Source organism: Trichosurus vulpecula, chromosome 4, assembly GCF_011100635.1.
Source record: "Trichosurus vulpecula isolate mTriVul1 chromosome 4, mTriVul1.pri, whole genome shotgun sequence".
In the NCBI taxonomy this organism is placed as follows: Eukaryota; Metazoa; Chordata; class Mammalia; order Diprotodontia; family Phalangeridae; genus Trichosurus; species Trichosurus vulpecula.
In genome coordinates, this window is record NC_050576.1 from 198,704,669 (window position 1) to 198,723,938 (window position 19,270).

General features: G+C 43.5%; 1 protein-coding gene across 1 annotated transcript; it reads left to right on the forward strand.

Annotated features, from left to right (window-relative positions):
- Positions 1 to 3,074: 3,074 nt before the first annotated feature.
- On the forward strand, positions 3,075 to 10,042 carry MRPL38 (mitochondrial ribosomal protein L38). Its single transcript, XM_036758214.1, has 9 exons — positions 3,075 to 3,204; positions 3,322 to 3,501; positions 7,099 to 7,230; positions 7,322 to 7,527; positions 7,834 to 7,906; positions 8,124 to 8,169; positions 8,508 to 8,666; positions 8,883 to 9,019; positions 9,288 to 10,042. The coding sequence occupies exons 1-9, from the start codon at positions 3,138 to 3,140 to the stop codon at positions 9,422 to 9,424; spliced, it is 1,137 nt and encodes a 378-aa protein (XP_036614109.1). The 5' UTR covers positions 3,075 to 3,137; the 3' UTR covers positions 9,425 to 10,042.
- Positions 10,043 to 19,270: the final 9,228 nt, after the last annotated feature.

Below are 19,270 nucleotides of genomic sequence, written 5' to 3' on the forward strand. Positions count from 1 at the left end.
AAGAAAGGTGATTAGGGAATGCTGTAGGAGTTAGCGCTCCCATTGTCAGCAACCCTTTTGAGAAGACTAGACTAGAATAAAGTAAGATTATTAACCCCTCCGAAGCTGTCCTCCTGTCCTTCCTGTCTGACTCGAGAGCGAACCTGTTCGAGGCTGGAATCCAGAAACTCCTATGCCTCCTGTGTGTTATCTGTGAAACAGCCTGTAAGACATGGGCATTTTTATTAGAATGTAAAACATCCACATAATGTGTTCTTTGGGGGGAAGGATGGGGTTGTTGTTTACTTCCAATGGGCTGTCTTATTAAGGGAATAACTGATAAATATATTGATTTATTGATGTAGTACATGTAGCCTCCAGACTAGGAGTTCTTAATGTGTCATAGACTCCTTTGGCAGTCAGAAGAAGCCTATAAATCCCTTCTCAGAATGTTTTTAAATACATAAAATCGAATGTGTGGGATTACAAAGGAAACCAATTATATTGAAATCATTATAAAATATTTTTAAAAACAAGTTGATAGACCCCAGGTTAAGAACCTCTACTCTAGAGCTATTATCCCAACTCTCACTTTCACTGATGGGTTGGGTACCCAGGGCATCCACTCAGTGCTCAGGGCACTATGGCTCCTGATGGGCTGTGGGATTGTTTTTCTAGTGTAAAACTCTTGAGGCTCCATTTGTGTGTTTCTTTCATTGATTATCAGTCAGTTATCAACTAATCACTCAGACATAATTAGCTTTTAGAAAGGGGTAAAGTTTATAAAATGGTATAGTAGGAACAGTTCTTACAAAATATTCCTCCAAGAGTCTGTGATACACACTCCCACCCGGTACATAAAAAGTCCAGGGTAAAGGGCTCAAGCTTATTGACCACATGCGGCAAAGGGGTGACCCATAGTTCCTGACAATCCTTTTGCTGGAATCCTCGAGATGTTCCCCTTAATTATAATATAGCATTTTGTTTGTTTTTTAACCTCCTGGGATTTTGTTTGGGTTTTTTTCTGAGATGTGAAACTGTCTAATCTGCCCTTGGGACTCAATGCAGATACTATGGGGTACAACAGAGCCACTGCTGTAGCTGTGGATGAACAGCTGGGATGCAGCCTAAAATAATGATAAATTTTTTAAAATTTAGTCCAAATCCTCTGACCTTGCAAAGTTTTGAAGGTGTTCTTCTTCCAGCCACTGGAGAAAAGAAGCAAAGGCTGAGGCTAAGACGAGCATACTCCTACCCTAAAACAACTTCTTCTTAGGGTTATCCTTGGCTCAAATGTTTCCTCCATGCTGATATATATTTGAATTCCATGAGTTCTGAACTAGCTCCTGGTTTTATACATGCCCCCCAGGGCACGACCAAACTTAATCAGCCAATTTGAACACAATTTTTATGCAATGTCCTGTTGATCAAAGACCTTTTTTTTACTTAGTCAAAAGCCTATAATTGATAGGCTAGAGAAATAATTCTCACTTGGCTATCAGAACTTAATGTCTTCACACTTACACTAATGGAAAAGGCTGATCTGAATTACTCAATCAACACTCTTCTTCTAGCCCCCAACCCTTTACCCCTATGCTGAGAAGCACAATTGTTTTGGATTTGGAGAAATTCCCAAACAGAGATGGAATACTGCAACACAACCTTGTCCCATGCCTCAAATCACAAAAGATTAAGAAATTTATCCAAGAAATGAATATAAATATGCTTCAATAGCACAAGAGCTCTCCTGAAAACCTATAACAAACATAACATATATGAACTATATATGTAATACATTATATACACTATATATTATATATAACAAGTATAAATATATGACCTATAATAAAAGTTAGACTTGGAAAAATGAAAGTTCATCAATGCTTAAGTGGTTTCGTGGTAAATTAAAGAATGTCAAAATCTTGCGAATTCAGTGCCAAATCACGAAAAACAGAAGATTACAGCAAAAGGAAATCATTATATATTAAATTTTTTTTAAAAGTAAAAAGTTGTTTAAAATAAAAGTTACAAAGTTTTTTGAATTATTCAACAAATTTTATGTTTACTTTTCCTCCAAGTAATTGGCACACCAAACGTAGTCCTGTCCTAACATAAAAACCTAACATCTCTCCTACACCCACCCTCAATTCTCTTTTCTGACATCATCTCATGCCCGGACTACTCAGACTGTCTTCTCCTCAGTCTCTCTTGTCTTGTCTTTGCCACTCCAGCCCGTCCTCCAGTCGGAGGCCAGATGGAGCTTCTTAAAGCGCAGCTACGTCGATATCACCAACTCCCCGCCTACCCTCCATTAAATAAACTCCACCAACTCCCTATTACTTCCAGGATCAAATACAAAATCTTGCTTGGATCTTAAGGCCTTTCATAACTCGTCCCCCTCCTGCCTTTCCAGTCTTCTCACACCTAATTCCCTCCACATACTTTTTGCGGCCCCTTTGCTGTTCCTCTCATTGGACTGGCCACTCTCGTGACTGGGCATTTTTACTGATGGCTCCCCGTGTACGGAATTGTCTTCTCCCACCTTGTCTCCGCCTCCAGGCTTCCCTCAAGGCCCAGCTACAAGAAGCCTTTCCATAGCCCTCGTAATGCTGGTGCTTCCCTCTACTGATGATTCCCAGGCTATCCTGCATGTATCTTGTTTGCACATGGTTGCTGGCATCGTCTCCACAATTTGACCGTGAGATCGGTGAGAAAAGGGACCTTTTTCTTGTCTTTGTATCCTCAATGCTTGGCACAGCGCCTGGCACACAGAGGGCACTTAATAAATAAATGCTACATAACTACTTAGCACCTTGCCTGGAACATGGCAAATGCTTTATGTTTGTCGATTTGCCTGGACTGGGTTTGGTTATTTGACGGAGGGGAGGGCAATAAGGAAACCACAGAGAAGGAATGAGGTTGGACAGAGGACGGACATTATTCAGTGGGAACCGAGGTTGGAGCGTGGGCGCATCCTAGACACCAGTCAAACTCTGCCCCGCCCCCTCCACTTTAGTTCCCAGCCTCTGGGGCGAGTCCCGGTGACGAAGGCGATCTGGGGGCGTGGCCACGCGGGCACGGGCCTCTCCGCTCAGGCAGCGCAAGGGGCGCCTCTTTGGGGTCCTGGCGGCGGCGCTAACGCTACGGCCCTGAGGAAGATGGCGGCGCCCTGGTGGAGAGTCACGCTGTACGGAACGCGGAGTGCCCGCGGCTTCGGCACCGCGGGTGAGCGGCAGGGACGGGGAAGGGACGAAACGGGGTCTGGGTTGGGGTCGGAGTCACACTCTGTGGGCAGGATCTGATCCTTCCGCCGATGACTCCCTGGTTCTCTACGCCCCGCAGCCGTCCTGAGCCGCCGGGCCGCCCCCCTGGGACCCATGCCCAATGAGGACATCGACGTGAGCGCGCTGGAGAGCCTAGAGAAGTATCGCAGTTTTGACCGCTACCGGCGCCACGCCGAACGCGAGGCGAACGCCCCACACTGGTGGAAGGGCTACCGCGACTACTTCCGGCAGCCCTCAGGTGCGCGAGGGCGCTTCGGGATCTGCTCCCTATCATCGCGAGACCCGCCCTCCTCGCCCCCCCCCCGCTCCCCCCCCCCCCCCCCCGTCTCCCCCGTCCCCTGCCTTCTCCTGTCAATCAACCTTAGATAGAGGCGGAGCTGGATGCCCTGGAGAGTTGCCCTTAAGTTGTGAGAGCAGTACGTATGTGCGGCTTGCCCGTGGCTCTCAAATGACAAGTAGTGGAATCCAGGCTAAAACTGGGCTCGGCTTCAAATTCATTGATTTTGTTTCCAAAGATATTTTATCGATATTCCTTGGTTTTTTTAAATATCACCATCACTTCCTGTAACTCCCCTTTTCCATAGGACGCTCCCTCCTAACAGGTACAATTAAGCAGAACAAATGAATACTTTGGCCATCTGAAAATATACCTAATACTGCACCCATAGTCCACCACCTTTCTGCTGAGAAGCGGAGGCACGCTTTGCCAGAGAGGGAGATCAGGGTAATTGGCCTTTATCTTCTCAGTCTTTACTGAGTTGAGGTCCCAGTGTGAGGCTCTAGGAGGGGGAGAAGAGAAGAGGAGGTTTGGAACAGCACCGGTGAAGAGTAGGACCATGGCCTTACTTCAGGGAGGGTCTGTTCTGTCATTTCAGTCCTCAGATTTGGGGTTTTCTGGGCACAGATGCTAGAATGACTTGCCATTTCTTTCTCCAGCTCATTTTACAGATGAGAAAACTGAAGCAAACAGGGTTAGGTGACTTGTCCAGGGTCACACAGCTAGTAAGTATCTGCAGGCAGATTTGAACTCCGGTCTTTCTGACTCTAGGCCCCTCGTGGGAGGGCCTAGCTGAGATTAGATAACACAAGAGTTGTAGTGGACCCATCACTGTTCTTCAACAACAGGTAGGAGCAGAGGAAGCAGGTGGTAGGAGTGATGGGGTGGGGGAGGGGGCAGGCAAGGTGTGGGTTGGCCTAAGACAGAGGAGCAAATAAAGTAGAGTTGAACTAGTTAATTAACTGGATTGAGAGCCAGAGCAAGGGCCATGGCCTGGACTAACAGGTGGAGGCTCTGGAGGTCACTGTGACAGTACAGAGCCCAGGGACAAGTAAAGCGGGACAAACCCCTCCTAGGTGTTCTAATGGCCTGGGACAGTACTGAGGTGTGAACAGCTGGGACAGCATGGTGAGGAGGAAGTCTCGATTTAGGGGATGTAAGGTGTAGAGAGAGAGATGGAGTGATCGGATAAAGCAGTTTCAGCCCTCTGGATCACGGAATTGAGTCACTTGTAACACTGTGGGTACCACCCTCACCGTGTGAGGCTGAGGCAGACTAGAGGAGAGGTCCTGAGAGCCGAGTACATTGAAGAACTGGGAGTTTAGGAAGCTCCAGGGAACATCACTGTACGTATTCAGGTCTCCTAGGAGAGGGGCAGGAGCTGGCGGCGAAGGCAGGACAACTGTGAGCTGGGGACCAAACTCATTAGCAAAGGAGGGAGAAAAACCATCAAGATCTGGATTGGGCCAAAAATTTGGATAAAGGGAACCTGAAAGGAGGAAGGGTTGCTGAGCAACAGGCAAAGAATGTTGTCACGCTCCCTCCAGGGCCAGAGCATCAGGAGAAGGTGCAGGCAGGACTGGAAAAATGGCCAGGGATGCATTGTCGGGGGTCCGAGTCTTTGTAACTGTCCAAAATCAGGAGGACTTCACACGCTGAATGAGGCGTACATTGTTGGACGTAGCCAACGTGGGAATTTGTTTTGCAGGACTATGCTTGTTATGAGGGTTTTCTTTTTCTTTTTTTAATTGTTCAGTTGAGGAACAGTGCAAGGGAGAGATAATATGTGCTTATAGAAGAATTTTTTTAAAAAGACGATGGAGAGAGCTTGGAAAGGAGTAGGAAGGCAGCTTGGAGTAAAAGAGAGGGCACTGAACTTGGATCAGAAGAGTTAGGTTCAAAGCTATTCTCCCGTGACTCTGAATGGAATGGGAATTCCAGAGGGCCCAGTGGAAGGAGCTGGCAGAGCTGGAGTGGACAGACGTTGGATTGAATTGAGGTGGATGCGGTTGAGAGCTGACGATGGAGGCTGGTTTATTCTCGGGCAATCAGGGAGTTTGCTAGCCGTACTGGGAGGAGTCTAGGGAGAGTAGCCGTAGATGGGAGGGCTCCAGGGATGATGGCATGGGGGTAGGTCACTCTCAGTCTTGGGTCTGCCTCAGTATTTCCCTAGTTTGTTCAGCCATTCCCCCACCTATGGGCACACCCTTTCCTTTCGTTCTTCTCTGCTGCATCCATTCCTGACCCATATCCGGCCACTGGACCCACTTGGCTCTGGAGGAGAAAGTGAGGCTGGTGACTTTGCACAGCCCTCCCTCCTCACATCCAATTCACTTGCAAATCATGGCATCACTTCCCTGATGTCACAGTCCTCTTTGAAAATGAAGGACAAACAGCAGCAGCCACAAGAAGTGCCCTTACAATTATTTAAATAAAAATCGAAAAACTGTTTTACTTTGACCTTCTTGGGGCCTTGCCTTTTCTCCTCTACCCAAGCCACTTCCTCATTTCCCCCATTTGAGGAAGCACAGGCCTCAGCTGGAATGCTCTCCTTGTTACTTTCGTTCCTACATCACCCACAGCTCCCGCATAGTTTCTGCTCATGTCCCCGGCTGGGTTGGGGAATCACTGCCGGCATCTTTATTATATCAAACAAAGCAGATTAGAGCTGGGGCCAATCTGGGAGCTCATCTAGTCCAACCCCATCATTTGCCTAGACGGGGCTAGTTATTTAATCTAGGCCATACCACTAACTGTCGCTAACTCTTTGATTTTGAGCAAGCCCTCTCCCTCCCTGGCCTTCAATTTCTTTTCCATTATCTCCCCCTCCCTCCCCAAGATGGCATGCAATCCGAGATGTGTTCTATGCATACATTCCTACTAAACACATTTTCACGAGTCACATGGCTTTCACTTTCTTCCTCAGTAAAATGGTGGTGTTAGACTAGATGATCTTGAAGGTCACTCCCCTTTAGTAGTATCAGGATACTTTTTAAAATATATTTTTATTTGTATTATTAAATATTTCCCAATCTTGTAAAAAAAAATTTTATGTTTTTTTTAAATTTTGAGTTCCGAATTCCCTCTCTTGCGATGGCAAGCGATATGATATCGATAATACATGGGAAGTCACATGCAAAACATATCTCCATATGAGCCATGTTGTAAAAGAAAACACACACACATACACACACACACACACATACATATACAGAAAAATAGTTTTTAATCTGCCCTCAGAGTTCATCAGTTTTCTCCCTGAAGGTGGACAGCATTGATCATTGTGTGTCCTTTGGAATTGTGTAAGATAATTGTCTCAATCAGAGCAGCTAAGTCTTTCACAGTTAACTATCCTTAGAATATTGCTGCTACCATGTACAGGGTTTGGGTTTTGCTCACTTCTCAGGTTTTTCTGAAACCATCAGGATACTTCTAAGATTGCTTCAGTTGTTTTTTTAATCATGTTAATGTGTAAAAGTATTTTAATCCGAAAAGAGTTGTGAGAATGTACCAGGTGTGATATAAATCTCTATCCTCATGGACCTACCTTTCATCCAGATCCCAAAGAAAAAATAGACATTGGATTTCCTCCCAACAAGGTGCTCCAGAGGCAACAACAGGTCCTTGAAAGGAAGAAGGTCCTTCGGGAGAACAGGGCTAGAATGGAGAAGGCTGCCCACCTCCGTGACGGTGAGTGCCATTCCAAGGATCGAGGATAGAGTGGGGCAGGATGAACCCATTTCTCTGGGTTCACCTCTCCATGTGCTCCTCCTCTTCACAGTCTTAATCCCACTGGAGGAGGTGAAGGCCGATTGGGAGAAGACTGTTGGCCCTTACCATAAGCAGCGCCTGGCTGAGTACTATGGCCTCTACCGAGACCTGTTCCACGGTGCCACATTTGTGCCCCGGGTCCCACTGAATGTTGCCTTCAATCTGGGAGAAGAGCTGATACCTGTGTTCCAGGGGAATGAGGTTACCCCGACGGAGGTAACCTGTGCCCATCCCACATACACGCATGCCTTTCCTACCTCCTGTTTCAGTCCCAGGGCATCATGGTTACAGAGCCTCAGGGATGTCTTCATCAGCATGGTGTGATGTTAGGTGCACAGTTCTGAGCAGTTCAGAGAAGCAGAATCTCTGCAAGCTTAGAACCTTATGATCCTGCCTCTCGTTCACCCCCCTGGTGTCCTGCCTGCCTCTTGGTGACACAGTGGCTCCTGCTGAGCTGTGGTCTGTGCCCTCGACTGTCTTTATTCCCTGTGGTCCAGCTGTAGCCTCTTTTCTCTTTGTCAGGCCACTAATCCCCCAGAGGTGATGTATGAGGCAGAAAAGGATTCATTGTGGACTTTGCTGCTCACCAATCTGGGTAAGTAGCTTTGGCTGAAGAGGCCGTTACCCTCCTTTCTTTCCTGGGCCTCTGGCCTCATTGAACTGCCCCTCAAACTACAGCCCCAAGAAGCAGAGGGGAAGTGATAGAGGGGATAACTTCTAGAGCCGTCCTGGCTGGAAGGTGCCCCCTCGCCAAGCACCACACCCCAGGTCCACCCCGTGCTCCGTGGTAAGCCGCTGCTTTTTGTACGCAGATGGACACTTGCAGGAACACGATGCTGAATACATCCACTGGCTGGTGTAAGTGTAACAGGGCGGGCATTGGGAGGCACCCAAGTGAGGTGTGGGGAAAGAAGGGGACCGTGGAGGGAGGGCTGTTTCCGCTGGGTTCTGATTGAAGAATATGGGTGAAAATCCATTTCTGTGAGTAAGCTTCTACAGAGGTGTAATGTCAGTGGCCAGGCCATGAACGTGGAACTTTGAGGGGAATGGGGGACATAGGCCACTGCCTGACCTCTGTTTCTGCATGTACTCTGGAGGGAGCTGGCATGAAGATGGGGGGATATGCCACCTCCCAGAGTCTTGGCGTTGGAGAAGGGTTACCTACAGACAAGAAACATAATTTCCTCCCTGACTAGGACCAACATCCCAGGCAATGATGTGTCTGCAGGACAGGAGACGTGCCACTATCTCCCACCCTTCCCCTCAAGAGGAACTGGTTTTCACCGTTTCGCTTTCCTCCTTTTCAAGCAGCACGAGCCCATCGACTTTTCTGAAGATGCCCGTCCCATGCCCTGGTAACTTCTCCTCAGAGGCCTCACCCTGGGTGTCCCCAGAATGGTTGAGCCTTGTTCTTAGTGACCTCTGAGTCTAAGCCTTCTGACATTTGATTAGAGGAATGGGGAATGTGCTAGGCAGAATTGCAGAATTTTTTTCTAGGGTAGATTCTGGGAAAGACTGAGGCATCTGTAAAACCTCTTAACCTTTTCAGATTCTTTCATCTCCTCTTGTAGTTACCGTCTTGCTATGAGAACCTTCCGCACATTTGATTTCTATAAGAAGCACCAGGACTTCATGACCCCCGCTGGTCTGGCCTTCTTCCAGTGCCGCTGGGATGACTCTGTCACCCACGTCTATCACCACCTGCTCAGTAAGTAGGACAGGATGGACACTGGGGAGGGAGGTAGTATTCTCCCTGTCCACTACAAGGGAGCAAGATCCCATAGGGAAAGGGGTACAAGAGACCATACTGCCACCTAGCCTACACAAGCTGGCCCATGCTCCCTGCTCTGAGCCCTGTCACAACGTGGTAGGAACAAGGAGGAAATCTGGGGGTTTGGTAGGATGCCTTCTCTGGGGAAGCTCAGAACTAGTAGGGGTGGGGAGCATCCTCCTGAGCCCATTCATCCATTTCACAGACATGCGAGAGCCAGTGTTCGAGTTTGTACGCCCACCCCCCTACCATCCCCCACAGAAGAAGTTCCCTCATCGACAACCACTTCGGTATTTAGATCGATACCGAGACAGCGATGAACCCACCTACGGCATCTACTGAAGGACTGAGTCATCCAGGCATACAGGGTACCTGGAAGGGACGAGGTGACCCCTCAGAGCCACCCTGGCCTACTTCATCTTTCAAGGACAACATGCAGTAGGTTAGAGGCTCCCAGCCATCAGCTGCCTGGAAGCTCTTCCCTGAGCCTGTTATCTTGCCCGTGCTTTTCTATCCAATGGTTTGGGAGTGAGAAGAAACTGTAGGATATCTAAGTCAGAGATTGTGAACCAGGGCTTTTGGATATGCAGCTTGGTATAGTAGATAGCTGACCTTAAAGGTAGCACAACTTGGGTTCAAGTCCCATGTACTGGATGTGTGGCACTAGCCTCTCAGTGTTCCAGGCACTATTCTTCCCCACCCTACCCCCCCAGTATATTTTTATTTATTTCATTAAATCTCAATTACATGTAAAGAAAATTTTACATTTTTTAAAAATTTTGAGTCCCCAATTCTCTCCCCTCCCTCCCCTGCCCCTCCTTGAGAAGGCAAGCAATTTAATATAGGTGATATATATGAGGCCATGCAAAACATACTTCCATGTTAGCCATGTTACTAAAGAAAACATAGACCAAAAAAAACCCAAGAAAAATTAAGTAAAACATGTATGTTTTGATCTGCATTCAGACTCCGTGAGTTCTTACTTTAGAGGTGGGATAGCAGTTTTCATCATAAGTCCTTTGGAGCTGTCTTAGATCATTGTATTGATCAGAATAGCTAAACTATTCACAGTTGATCATCACACAATAATGCTATTATTGTGTGCAATGTTTTTCCTGATTCTGCTCACTTCACTTTGTATCAGTTCACATAACTTCCCAGGTTTTTCTGAAACCATCTTGCTCGTGACTTTTTATAGCACAGTACTATTCCATCACAGTCATATGCCACAACTTGTCCAGTCGTTCCTGAATTGATAGGTATCCCCTCAATTTCCAATTCTTTGCCACCACAGAAAGCTTCTATGAATATTTTTGTACATGGAGGTCCTTTTCCTCTTTCTTTGATCTTTTTGGGGTACAGACCTAGTAGTAGAATTGCTGAGTCACTAGGAACAGGGTTTGTTTTTTTTTTAATTTATCTGTTTTTAGTTTTCAGCTTTCACTTCTATAAGATTTTGAGTTCTAAATTTTCTCCCCCTCCCTCTGCTCCCCCCTCCCCAAGATAGCTTGCAACCTAATATAGGCTATACGTGTAAAATCATATAAATCATAAAAACATATTTCTACATTAGTCGTGTTGTAAAGAAGAATTAGAACCAGAGGGAAAAACCACGAGAAAGAAGAAACCAAAAGAAAAGGAGAAAATGGTATGCTTGGATCTGCATTCAGACTCCATAGTTCCTACCATGACTCTTTTGGAAGTGGTTTTAGATCCTCGTGTTGCTGAGAAGAGGAAGTCTATCAAAGTTGGTCGTCACACAATGTTGCTGTTGCTATGTACAGTGTTCCCCTGGTTCTGCTCACTTCACTGGGATGCAGCTAAAGCAGACCTTAAAGAAAAACGATATCTCTGAAGGCGTCCGTTAACAAAATAGAAAAAAAAAGATAAACCAACTGAGTATGATTTTTTAGAACTAGAAAACAAAAGGCGATATAATTGATAAAACTAAAAGCTGCTGCTTTGGGGGTGGGGGAGGCAATCAGGGTTAAATGATTGCCCAAGGTCATTCAGCTAGTAAGGATCTGAGCCTGATGTGAACTTAGGTCCTCCTGACTCCAGGGCTGATGCTCTATCCACTTTACTATCTAGCTGCCCCTAAAAGTTGGTCCCAGAACCTGAGTTCAAATCCAGCCTCAAATACCTTCTAGCTATATGACTTTGGACAAGTCACTTAACCTCTATCTGCCACAGTTTCCTCAGCTGTAAAATGGGGATAATAACGGCACCTGTCTCCCTGGGCTGTTGTGAAGTTCAAATGAGAAAATAATCGTAAAATGCTTAGCACGGTGCCTGGAACCTAGTAAGCAACATATCAGTGTTGGCTGTTTTTACCATTATTAAACCAAGAAGCCCTTCGCATGATAAAAAACAAACAAAAAAAATGAAATTGCTGAAGCGAAAAGGAACAAAGTGAAAATACAAGAGAAAATAAGAATTTTCAGAGCCCTCTAAACAAAATGATATCCTAGCAAAACTGAAAACTTAAAAGAAATTGAATTTTACCTATGAAGATAAGTAATATGCAAATTAACAGAATATGAAGTAGAGATCTTAACCCTGTTTCAAGAAGGTAATTTGAAAAAGCCTTAAAGAAACTACCAAAAGTGGGGGGGGACCCCTTGTCTGAACGGATTTATAGGCAAATTCTATCAAATATTTAAAGAGCAATTAATATGGCGCTGAGGAAGAAAAACACTTTACCAAACCCATCTTATGAAACAAATATGGTCCTAATACCTAAACTAGTAAAGAGCAAAGCAAAGGGAACTATAAACAAATGTCAATGATGAATGAGTGCAAAAATATTTAAATCTTTACAAAAAGAATACTGCCGAACACATACACACAAACGCAGACACACGAAATCGCTGTGACCAAGGTGGGTTTCCATGAGGGATACAAAGATGGGAACAATAGGAAAACAAAAAGTATTACCACTAAAAGACAATACTTAACCGTATGAGTATATCAATAGGTCAAAGCCTTTTCAAAGTAGAGCACACATATGCTACTAAAACCACAAAGCCCAGGAATCAAAGGGCTGTTTTTTAAAAATGATTAAGAACTACGTAAAACCAAAACCTAGCATTAGTTGCCGTATGGATGATTTACTTAGAAAACCCCAGCAAATCACAAACTAATTGAGGCAATTTCTTCAATAAAGTAACAGAAATGAATGAAGATGCATTAGTTAGCACCTACCCATAACTACTTAATAACTAATTAAAAGAATTAACTAAACGTTTCACTAAGGGCTAGGGATACAAAAAGTCCCTGCTATCAAGAAGTTCACTTTTTTTTTTTTTTTGCAGGGGGGAAGGCAGGGCAATTGGGGTTAAGTGACTTGCCCAAGTTCACATAGCTAGTAAGTATGTCAAGTGTCTGAAGTCAGATTTGAACTCAGGTCCTCCTGACTTCAGGGCTGGTGCTCTACTCACTTCACCACCTAGCTGCCCCAAGAAGTTCATATCCTAATAAGTGGAGATAGTATGAATAGGGGATTTCAGCTACAAGTCAGATGGAAAGGCCCAGTTGTCCTCAATTCAGTATCAAAGCAAATGATTATCTTCTTAAATGTCACTTCCATTAATGAAACCAAAGCAGCTTCTAATATGAACCATTTGGCAATGCAACCCCAACAACATTAAAAAAGATCATACATTATTACCAGAGTGGATTTATTCCAGGAATAGTGGGTTCGATATGAGCAAAATCATAATAGACATACTAAACATACTAAAAACATAATAGACCATGCTAATACCAAAATCAATAAAACCCATGATTACTTCAATAAATATAGGAAAAGCTTTTTGACAAAATGCAATATGTTGCTTGTTTTTAAAATCACTGGAAAGCATAGAAACAGACCTTAATATGATAAGTAGAATCTATCTAAGAGGCAGTTAGGTGGTGCAATGGAGAATCAGGAAGACCTGAATTCAAATTTGGCCTCAGACACTTATTGGCTGTGTGACTTGGGCAAATCATTTAACTCTGTTTGCCTTAGTTTTTTCATCTGTAAAATGAGCTGGAGAAAGAAATGCCAAACCCATTCCAGTATCTTTGCAAGAAAACCCCAAAAGGGGTCACAAAGAGTTGAACACGACTGAAAGGACTGAAACAACAAACATCTATCTAAAGCCATTTGCAAGCTTCTTCTCTAATGGAGAAAAACAAGGCCTTTCCAGTGTAAGCCAGGTTTCCGTATCTATTTTGTATTCCACTACACATGTTTAGGCAGTCTATCTACTTAAGTGGTGGATATATACAGTTATAGATGTTCTTTGAATTCAACTGCAAGAAAGAGAAAGAATTCAGAAGCTGCGGACAGCAAGCTATAGTGGAAGCTGGCTCCCCAACACATTCCTGATTTCTAGCGTGTCTCCCTAGAGACTTTGGAGGGAGACTTACCACTTTATTTTCTATTCACTATTTGTTATGGTGTTTTGTGTAGAGTGTTTGGTGGGAAGAGGTCAAGACAGCCAGTATATGCTTAGAGCTACCCTCGCTCTCTCCCCCTTAAGGGCTAGCAACCAGGGAAGTGGCCTTTATTTTGAGCCTATTATACTCGTAGTACACATACATGAAACAAGGTTGTCCTGTGTCACTACTATGATTTGATACAGTTCTAGAAATACTAGCTATAGCAACACAACAGGGAAAAGAAATAGAGAGAATAAGCATAGGCAAAAAAGAAGCAAAATGATCACTTTGCAGATGATTTGATGGTTTACTTAAAGAGATTTAACTAAAAACAAAAATGGAGCAGAAAAAGTGCTTCAGAAAAGTATGGAGATACCTCCTCACCTAGCCCATGTGTGAGATTCCCAACAAATACATCTGTAATGCTCCATTTTGGGTTATCTCACTGATTCCTACTCAGATTGAGACCCTAGGAGAAGACTAACTCAGGCTCAAGTTACTCCGTGAGTAGGTACTCCTAAAACTAGCTCATGAGCCCCCACCTGTGTGTTTTCCTTTAATAGTCAGCCATTTAACTGACTCCCAGAAAAGGCATTTATTACAATGATTTTATAAGAACAGTCATAGCAAAAACACTTCCCCTGTATAGAACTGGGGGTACATTCTCCCATAAATACATACAAGAGACAAACAGCAATTCCTTTTCCAAAGCTGAATTTTTCTTCCAAAATGGCTGTCTTCTCAACTGCCAGAACTCAGATTCACTCAGAATTGTCTCGTCAAACGTATCCCTAGAGAAATTTTTAAATGGCCACCAGGAGTATCTGGTCATTAAACTAGCCTCCTGCTAGTTCTATCAAGCTTGAGTGAAAAATTTCACTTCTCATAAAGGGGATAACAAAGTATGAACGCTTGACAAGTTCTTTATTGAAGAACTTGTCTCTATTGTTTTCCCCTCAATTTCATCAACTGGACTAAAGGAGACATCAATTGATTAAGGGTCCTCTTATCAATCCCTTCCCCCACTATATAGCAATTGACTATTAACGGTGAGAAAGACCCACAGCTCAACATTTAGGGTACAAGTTTTTTGATATTATAAGCCTTGGCACAGAGAAACCAGTTGGCTCAAACATCTCTATAAACCAAATTGAATCTCTTCCAAACAATTTCTATCCACTAGATATTGAAGAAAATGAAGACGTAACTATCAAGGTCCATTATGCTAAATAACTGTTTTTAACTTCAAGGTAACAATATTCCACACAACGAATGATGAAAAGAGTATGCAGTTCTCAGACATAGGTTCGCCATATCCTACTGCCTAGTTCATTGCTACAAGAAGGAAACTCATGATGTTATAATAAATAAATAAATGTATTATGAAAGTCTTAGTGGTTTAGATTTTCAGGGAGACTAGTTACCCTTTCTTCAAATTATATTCTTAAAACAGTAACCTTTAGCTTTGTAAGTAGACCGTGCCAGAAGTAAACCAAAATATAAAGTGAGCTGATTGTTAAATTTACCATGGAGATGAATTCTAAAGTAGAGTGACTCATGTCAAGAAAAGAAAAACATAGGGCCTCTTTCTCTTTGCCTCCACACGGATAAGAAAATTCCTTCAGAGAAAACTAAGTGCTTTTAATAAGTTAAAAACAATTCCTCAGTGACATAAATTTATAGCATTTGCAAGATTTCTCTCCCCACCTCCCACTACACAGTAGCTTTGGCAGCTACATGCTCAGAGCAGCAAGAATACGTGCTTACTTAGTAAAGTCTATGTACCTCGAGAACCTGGCTGCCTCTTCTGTTTTGTGTTTCTGTCTCTAAGTACAAGTGATTGAAGAGTGATCCTAAGAGGGGCATGTCTAGTCATGGTAACTACCTAGTGAGCTCAAGAGTTTGGGAATTTCAGAGTCAGGTGCTGACTGAGCCAGAAGGAAGTGATCTCTACAACAGCAGTGCTACTAGAGAACAAGAGTATAATGCCAGGAAGTCTCTATAGCCCAAAACCTGAAGCCCTTGATTGGCAGAAGGTCTGGGCTTGTGAATTGCATAGAAAGAGAGATGCCTGTTCGACAGCACTACAAAGTGTTTCATGTTTAAAATATTTGTTAATATTCATGTAGGGGAGCTGATCAACCCTCCAGCCAAGGATCTAAGCACAAAAAATAAGGGGCTGATAATGATACTAAATTACTAAAGGTAAGATGCCTCATCATACCTTTATCTAGTATGAACAAATTCCTTGTTAAGAAAGGGACCCTGACGATTGACTAAATAATGGTTGGCTGTGCCCCTGTTAGCTCTTAAAAGACAGTTAAGCATTTGGGAATAAAGCAGCCCAGGACGGAAGCAGGTATGTGTAGTATGACACTATGGAAGCAGAAGATAGGAATCTTCTATATTATTGTCCAGCAGTGAGGGTGTTAATACTTTTAGAAGTGGCGGGGGGGGGGTGAGAAGGAGGGGCAGCTAAGTGGTATAGTGATATATATATAGCACTGGGCTTAGAGTTAGGAAGACCTCAGTTCAAATCTAGCCTCTGACTCATATTGACCTTGGGCAAGTCACTTAGCCTCTGTTTGCCACTGGAGAAGGACACGGCAAACCACTCCAGTATTTTTGCCAAGAAGATTCCACGGACAGAGGGTCTGCAACCAGAGGGTTATGAAGTCAAACATGACTGAAACAACTGAACAGCAACAAAAATTGGGAGGAGGAGGGAGAGGGGTGAAAAGACGAAAGGTTGATGAGTAGTGCTAGTTACTTTCTCTTGGCTGGCACCTTATGTGCTTGGTAGTATCACTCGTTCTCTGCCTTTCTCCTCGGCGATGCCTTTGGCTCCAACCCTTGTAGGATATGGTTTCGCTTTTTTTTTTAAATAAAATTTTAAGTGTGTGTGTATTTATATGACCTACTGCCGCTTCCTCCCAAGTAGCTATTCCTTAAACAAAGTATATATGCAGTATCCCAACACCCAGGGTCTGCCACTTCCGTAAAGAGGGTGGGAGCGTGTCTTCTCATACCTCTTCTTTGGGGCCAAGCCCACCATTTTTAACTTTGCAGCATTCACTTTCAGTCATTTTCTTGTTCTTTCTGTTTACATAGATATAGTCATAGATACATGTGTATTGTTCCCTTGCTTCTGCTTATGTCCTGCTAAGGCTTGCTTTGCATCAGTCCATGTCTTTCCGTATTTCTCTATTCACCATGTTCATCATTTCTTATGGCCCAGTAATGTTCAATCATATTCATATGCCAGTTTGTTAACTATTCCCCAATGGATGAGCATTGTAACTAACTCTTTCTTAATTATAGTTTACCTTTCAAATATATCAAAGGAAGAACAAATGGAATAGAATATGTTTGAGGAAACCACCTCTGAAAGTTGCTCTAACTCAGGGGTGGGGAACTTGTGGCTGCACTTGGGGACCTAGAGGGCCACGTGTAGCCTCGAGGCCACAGGTCCCCCAACCCCACTGTAGCTCTAGCTCATTTGCCTTCCCTCTCCAAAACTGCTTCAGGCTCACTGGGTCTAGGTATTGGCCCAGATTCTCTTGCTCTTTTGTGTTTTGGGAAAGCTATACAAACGTACCAATAAAATCTCTCTTCATGTTCCAGGCTTCCATTGTTATCTGGAGAATACCTCTTAGCATTAGTTAAAATCTATGAAGCTCTTTCACAGACTACACTCTCTCAGTTATATTCCAGCTCTCAAGGATACACACTGATCGGTACTTCGATGAATGACCATGTGGTATTAGAGAAATTGGTTTCTTTTCAAACAAATGGCAAAACAGAAAATGAAACAAATTCTTAAGAAGATTGGGTAACTTTCTTCCTACCATGCCTCTGCCCTCCCCATCCCCAGGCAAGGAGAAGAGAAATCGCCAGACATGGAGCCGTCCCTCTGAGTGAGCTCAGCAAAACAGGATCTGCCTAAACGTTTCTTATGGCCTAGGAATCAAAAATTGTTGAGCTTGCAGGTGCTGCTCTGCTTCCATTTCAGTGATGATGAACACTATGCTTTCCTGGTTTCTCAATGCAACTTCCCAAGGTACCTCCCGCTCCACCATTTATTTCTCTTGTATTTGCCTTTCTGATCCTTTATATGACCCCAGGACAGTGCCTATTCTCTTCTTTTCCCTCAGGAGAGAATCTGTCACTGGTCAGACACAGCCTTCTCTTATCAGTCCACATGAAGGTTCACTTTGTGAAGGCTGAAGAGAGAAACAATATGAGGATTTCTGTCCTGACCAGAAACTTTTTCTTTCTTCATACTTTGTTTCAAGGAATGGTTCCTTGGGAGGAAGTAGAGGTAGATAATGTAAATACCAGTACCTCGTATCCATCTCCATTGTGTAGGTCTCCTTGATGTCTGAAAGGCCACTACAATTGCAAAACACTCTAGCTTTCTTGTGCCAAAGAACTTCAAAGGATGTGCTATGGGAGAAATATCTCCCTATATTTATGTAATTGAAAAGAACAAGAAAACAATTGAAAGTGAATGCTGCAAAGTTAAAAATGGTGGGCTTGGCCCCAAAGAAGAGATATGAGAAGACACGCTCCCACCCTCTTTACAGAAGTGGCAGACCATGGGTGTTGGGATACTGCATATAATGTTAAGATTTTTTTATACGTTTTTTAATTTTGTGAAACTTTTTTCTTTCTTCATACTTTGTTTCAAGGGATAGTTCCTTGGGAGGAAGTAGAGGTAGATAATGTAAATACCAGCACCTGGTATCCATCTCCATCGTGTAGATCTCCTTGACCTCCAAAAGGGCACTACAATTGCAAAATACTCTAGCTTTCTTGTGCCAAAAGGATCCAAAAGGATCTTCAAAGGATGTGCTATGGGAGAAATATCTCTTCTTTGAATTTGTGTGTTAGGTTACTGCTGCTGAAATAAATCTACTGCAGGGCAGAAGTTATAGAGGCAACACCCTAGGTTTTATTATGCTTAAGCACAGGTTCAGGATTTAAAGAAAAGTAACCCTGAACAAATATTAGGATTCTAACAAGGCTTTTTATTGACAAAATTACATTAGAGAGACAGAAAAATAATTCTTTTGCACATTGCAATCTCATACATCTCTTAGGCCATAAAAGATAAAAAAAGACAGATATATAATCCCATGCTTCCTTCAATGTTAAAAACATTGAACAAACTTGGTTAAGCAGAATCATAATCTTGATGGGGTGCTTGTGTTTGGACCCTAATTCTAACAGCCTCTGCTTGGGTGCCTGTGCCTGAACCCCAATTCCAAAATCACATCTCTCCCTAGCTTCAAAATATTGGCCCTAGCAGATTCTCTCCAGTTCAAGAGAAGCATGCCTTAGCAAAACACTTATCTTTCCTCCTGATACTGTGACCAGCTGCACCTATAGAATTTATAGTTTAGACTCCCTACGTATTGCTAATTGGCTGTGCACTGGGACATAACAATATTTACTGCTTACTGACCTTACTGATATGTATCCTAGTCATAGTCAAATGTATACTCCCTTACATTAATCTTGACTAACAAGACACTTGATGGAAGCAAGCTGGATATCTTCAGCCCTGACAGTTGGCTGACTTAGTGACCTTTTACAGTCAAAACCACACTTCCTCCTAGCTCTGCCTTGGGCTATTTCCCAGTGAACTCTGGGTAATAAGCACCATATATAATGAAAGTGCATGTTCCTTTAAGAACTAACCACGCCTTAGCCACACCCTAATCCCACCCCAAAATGCCTTATATAAGATATAATTGT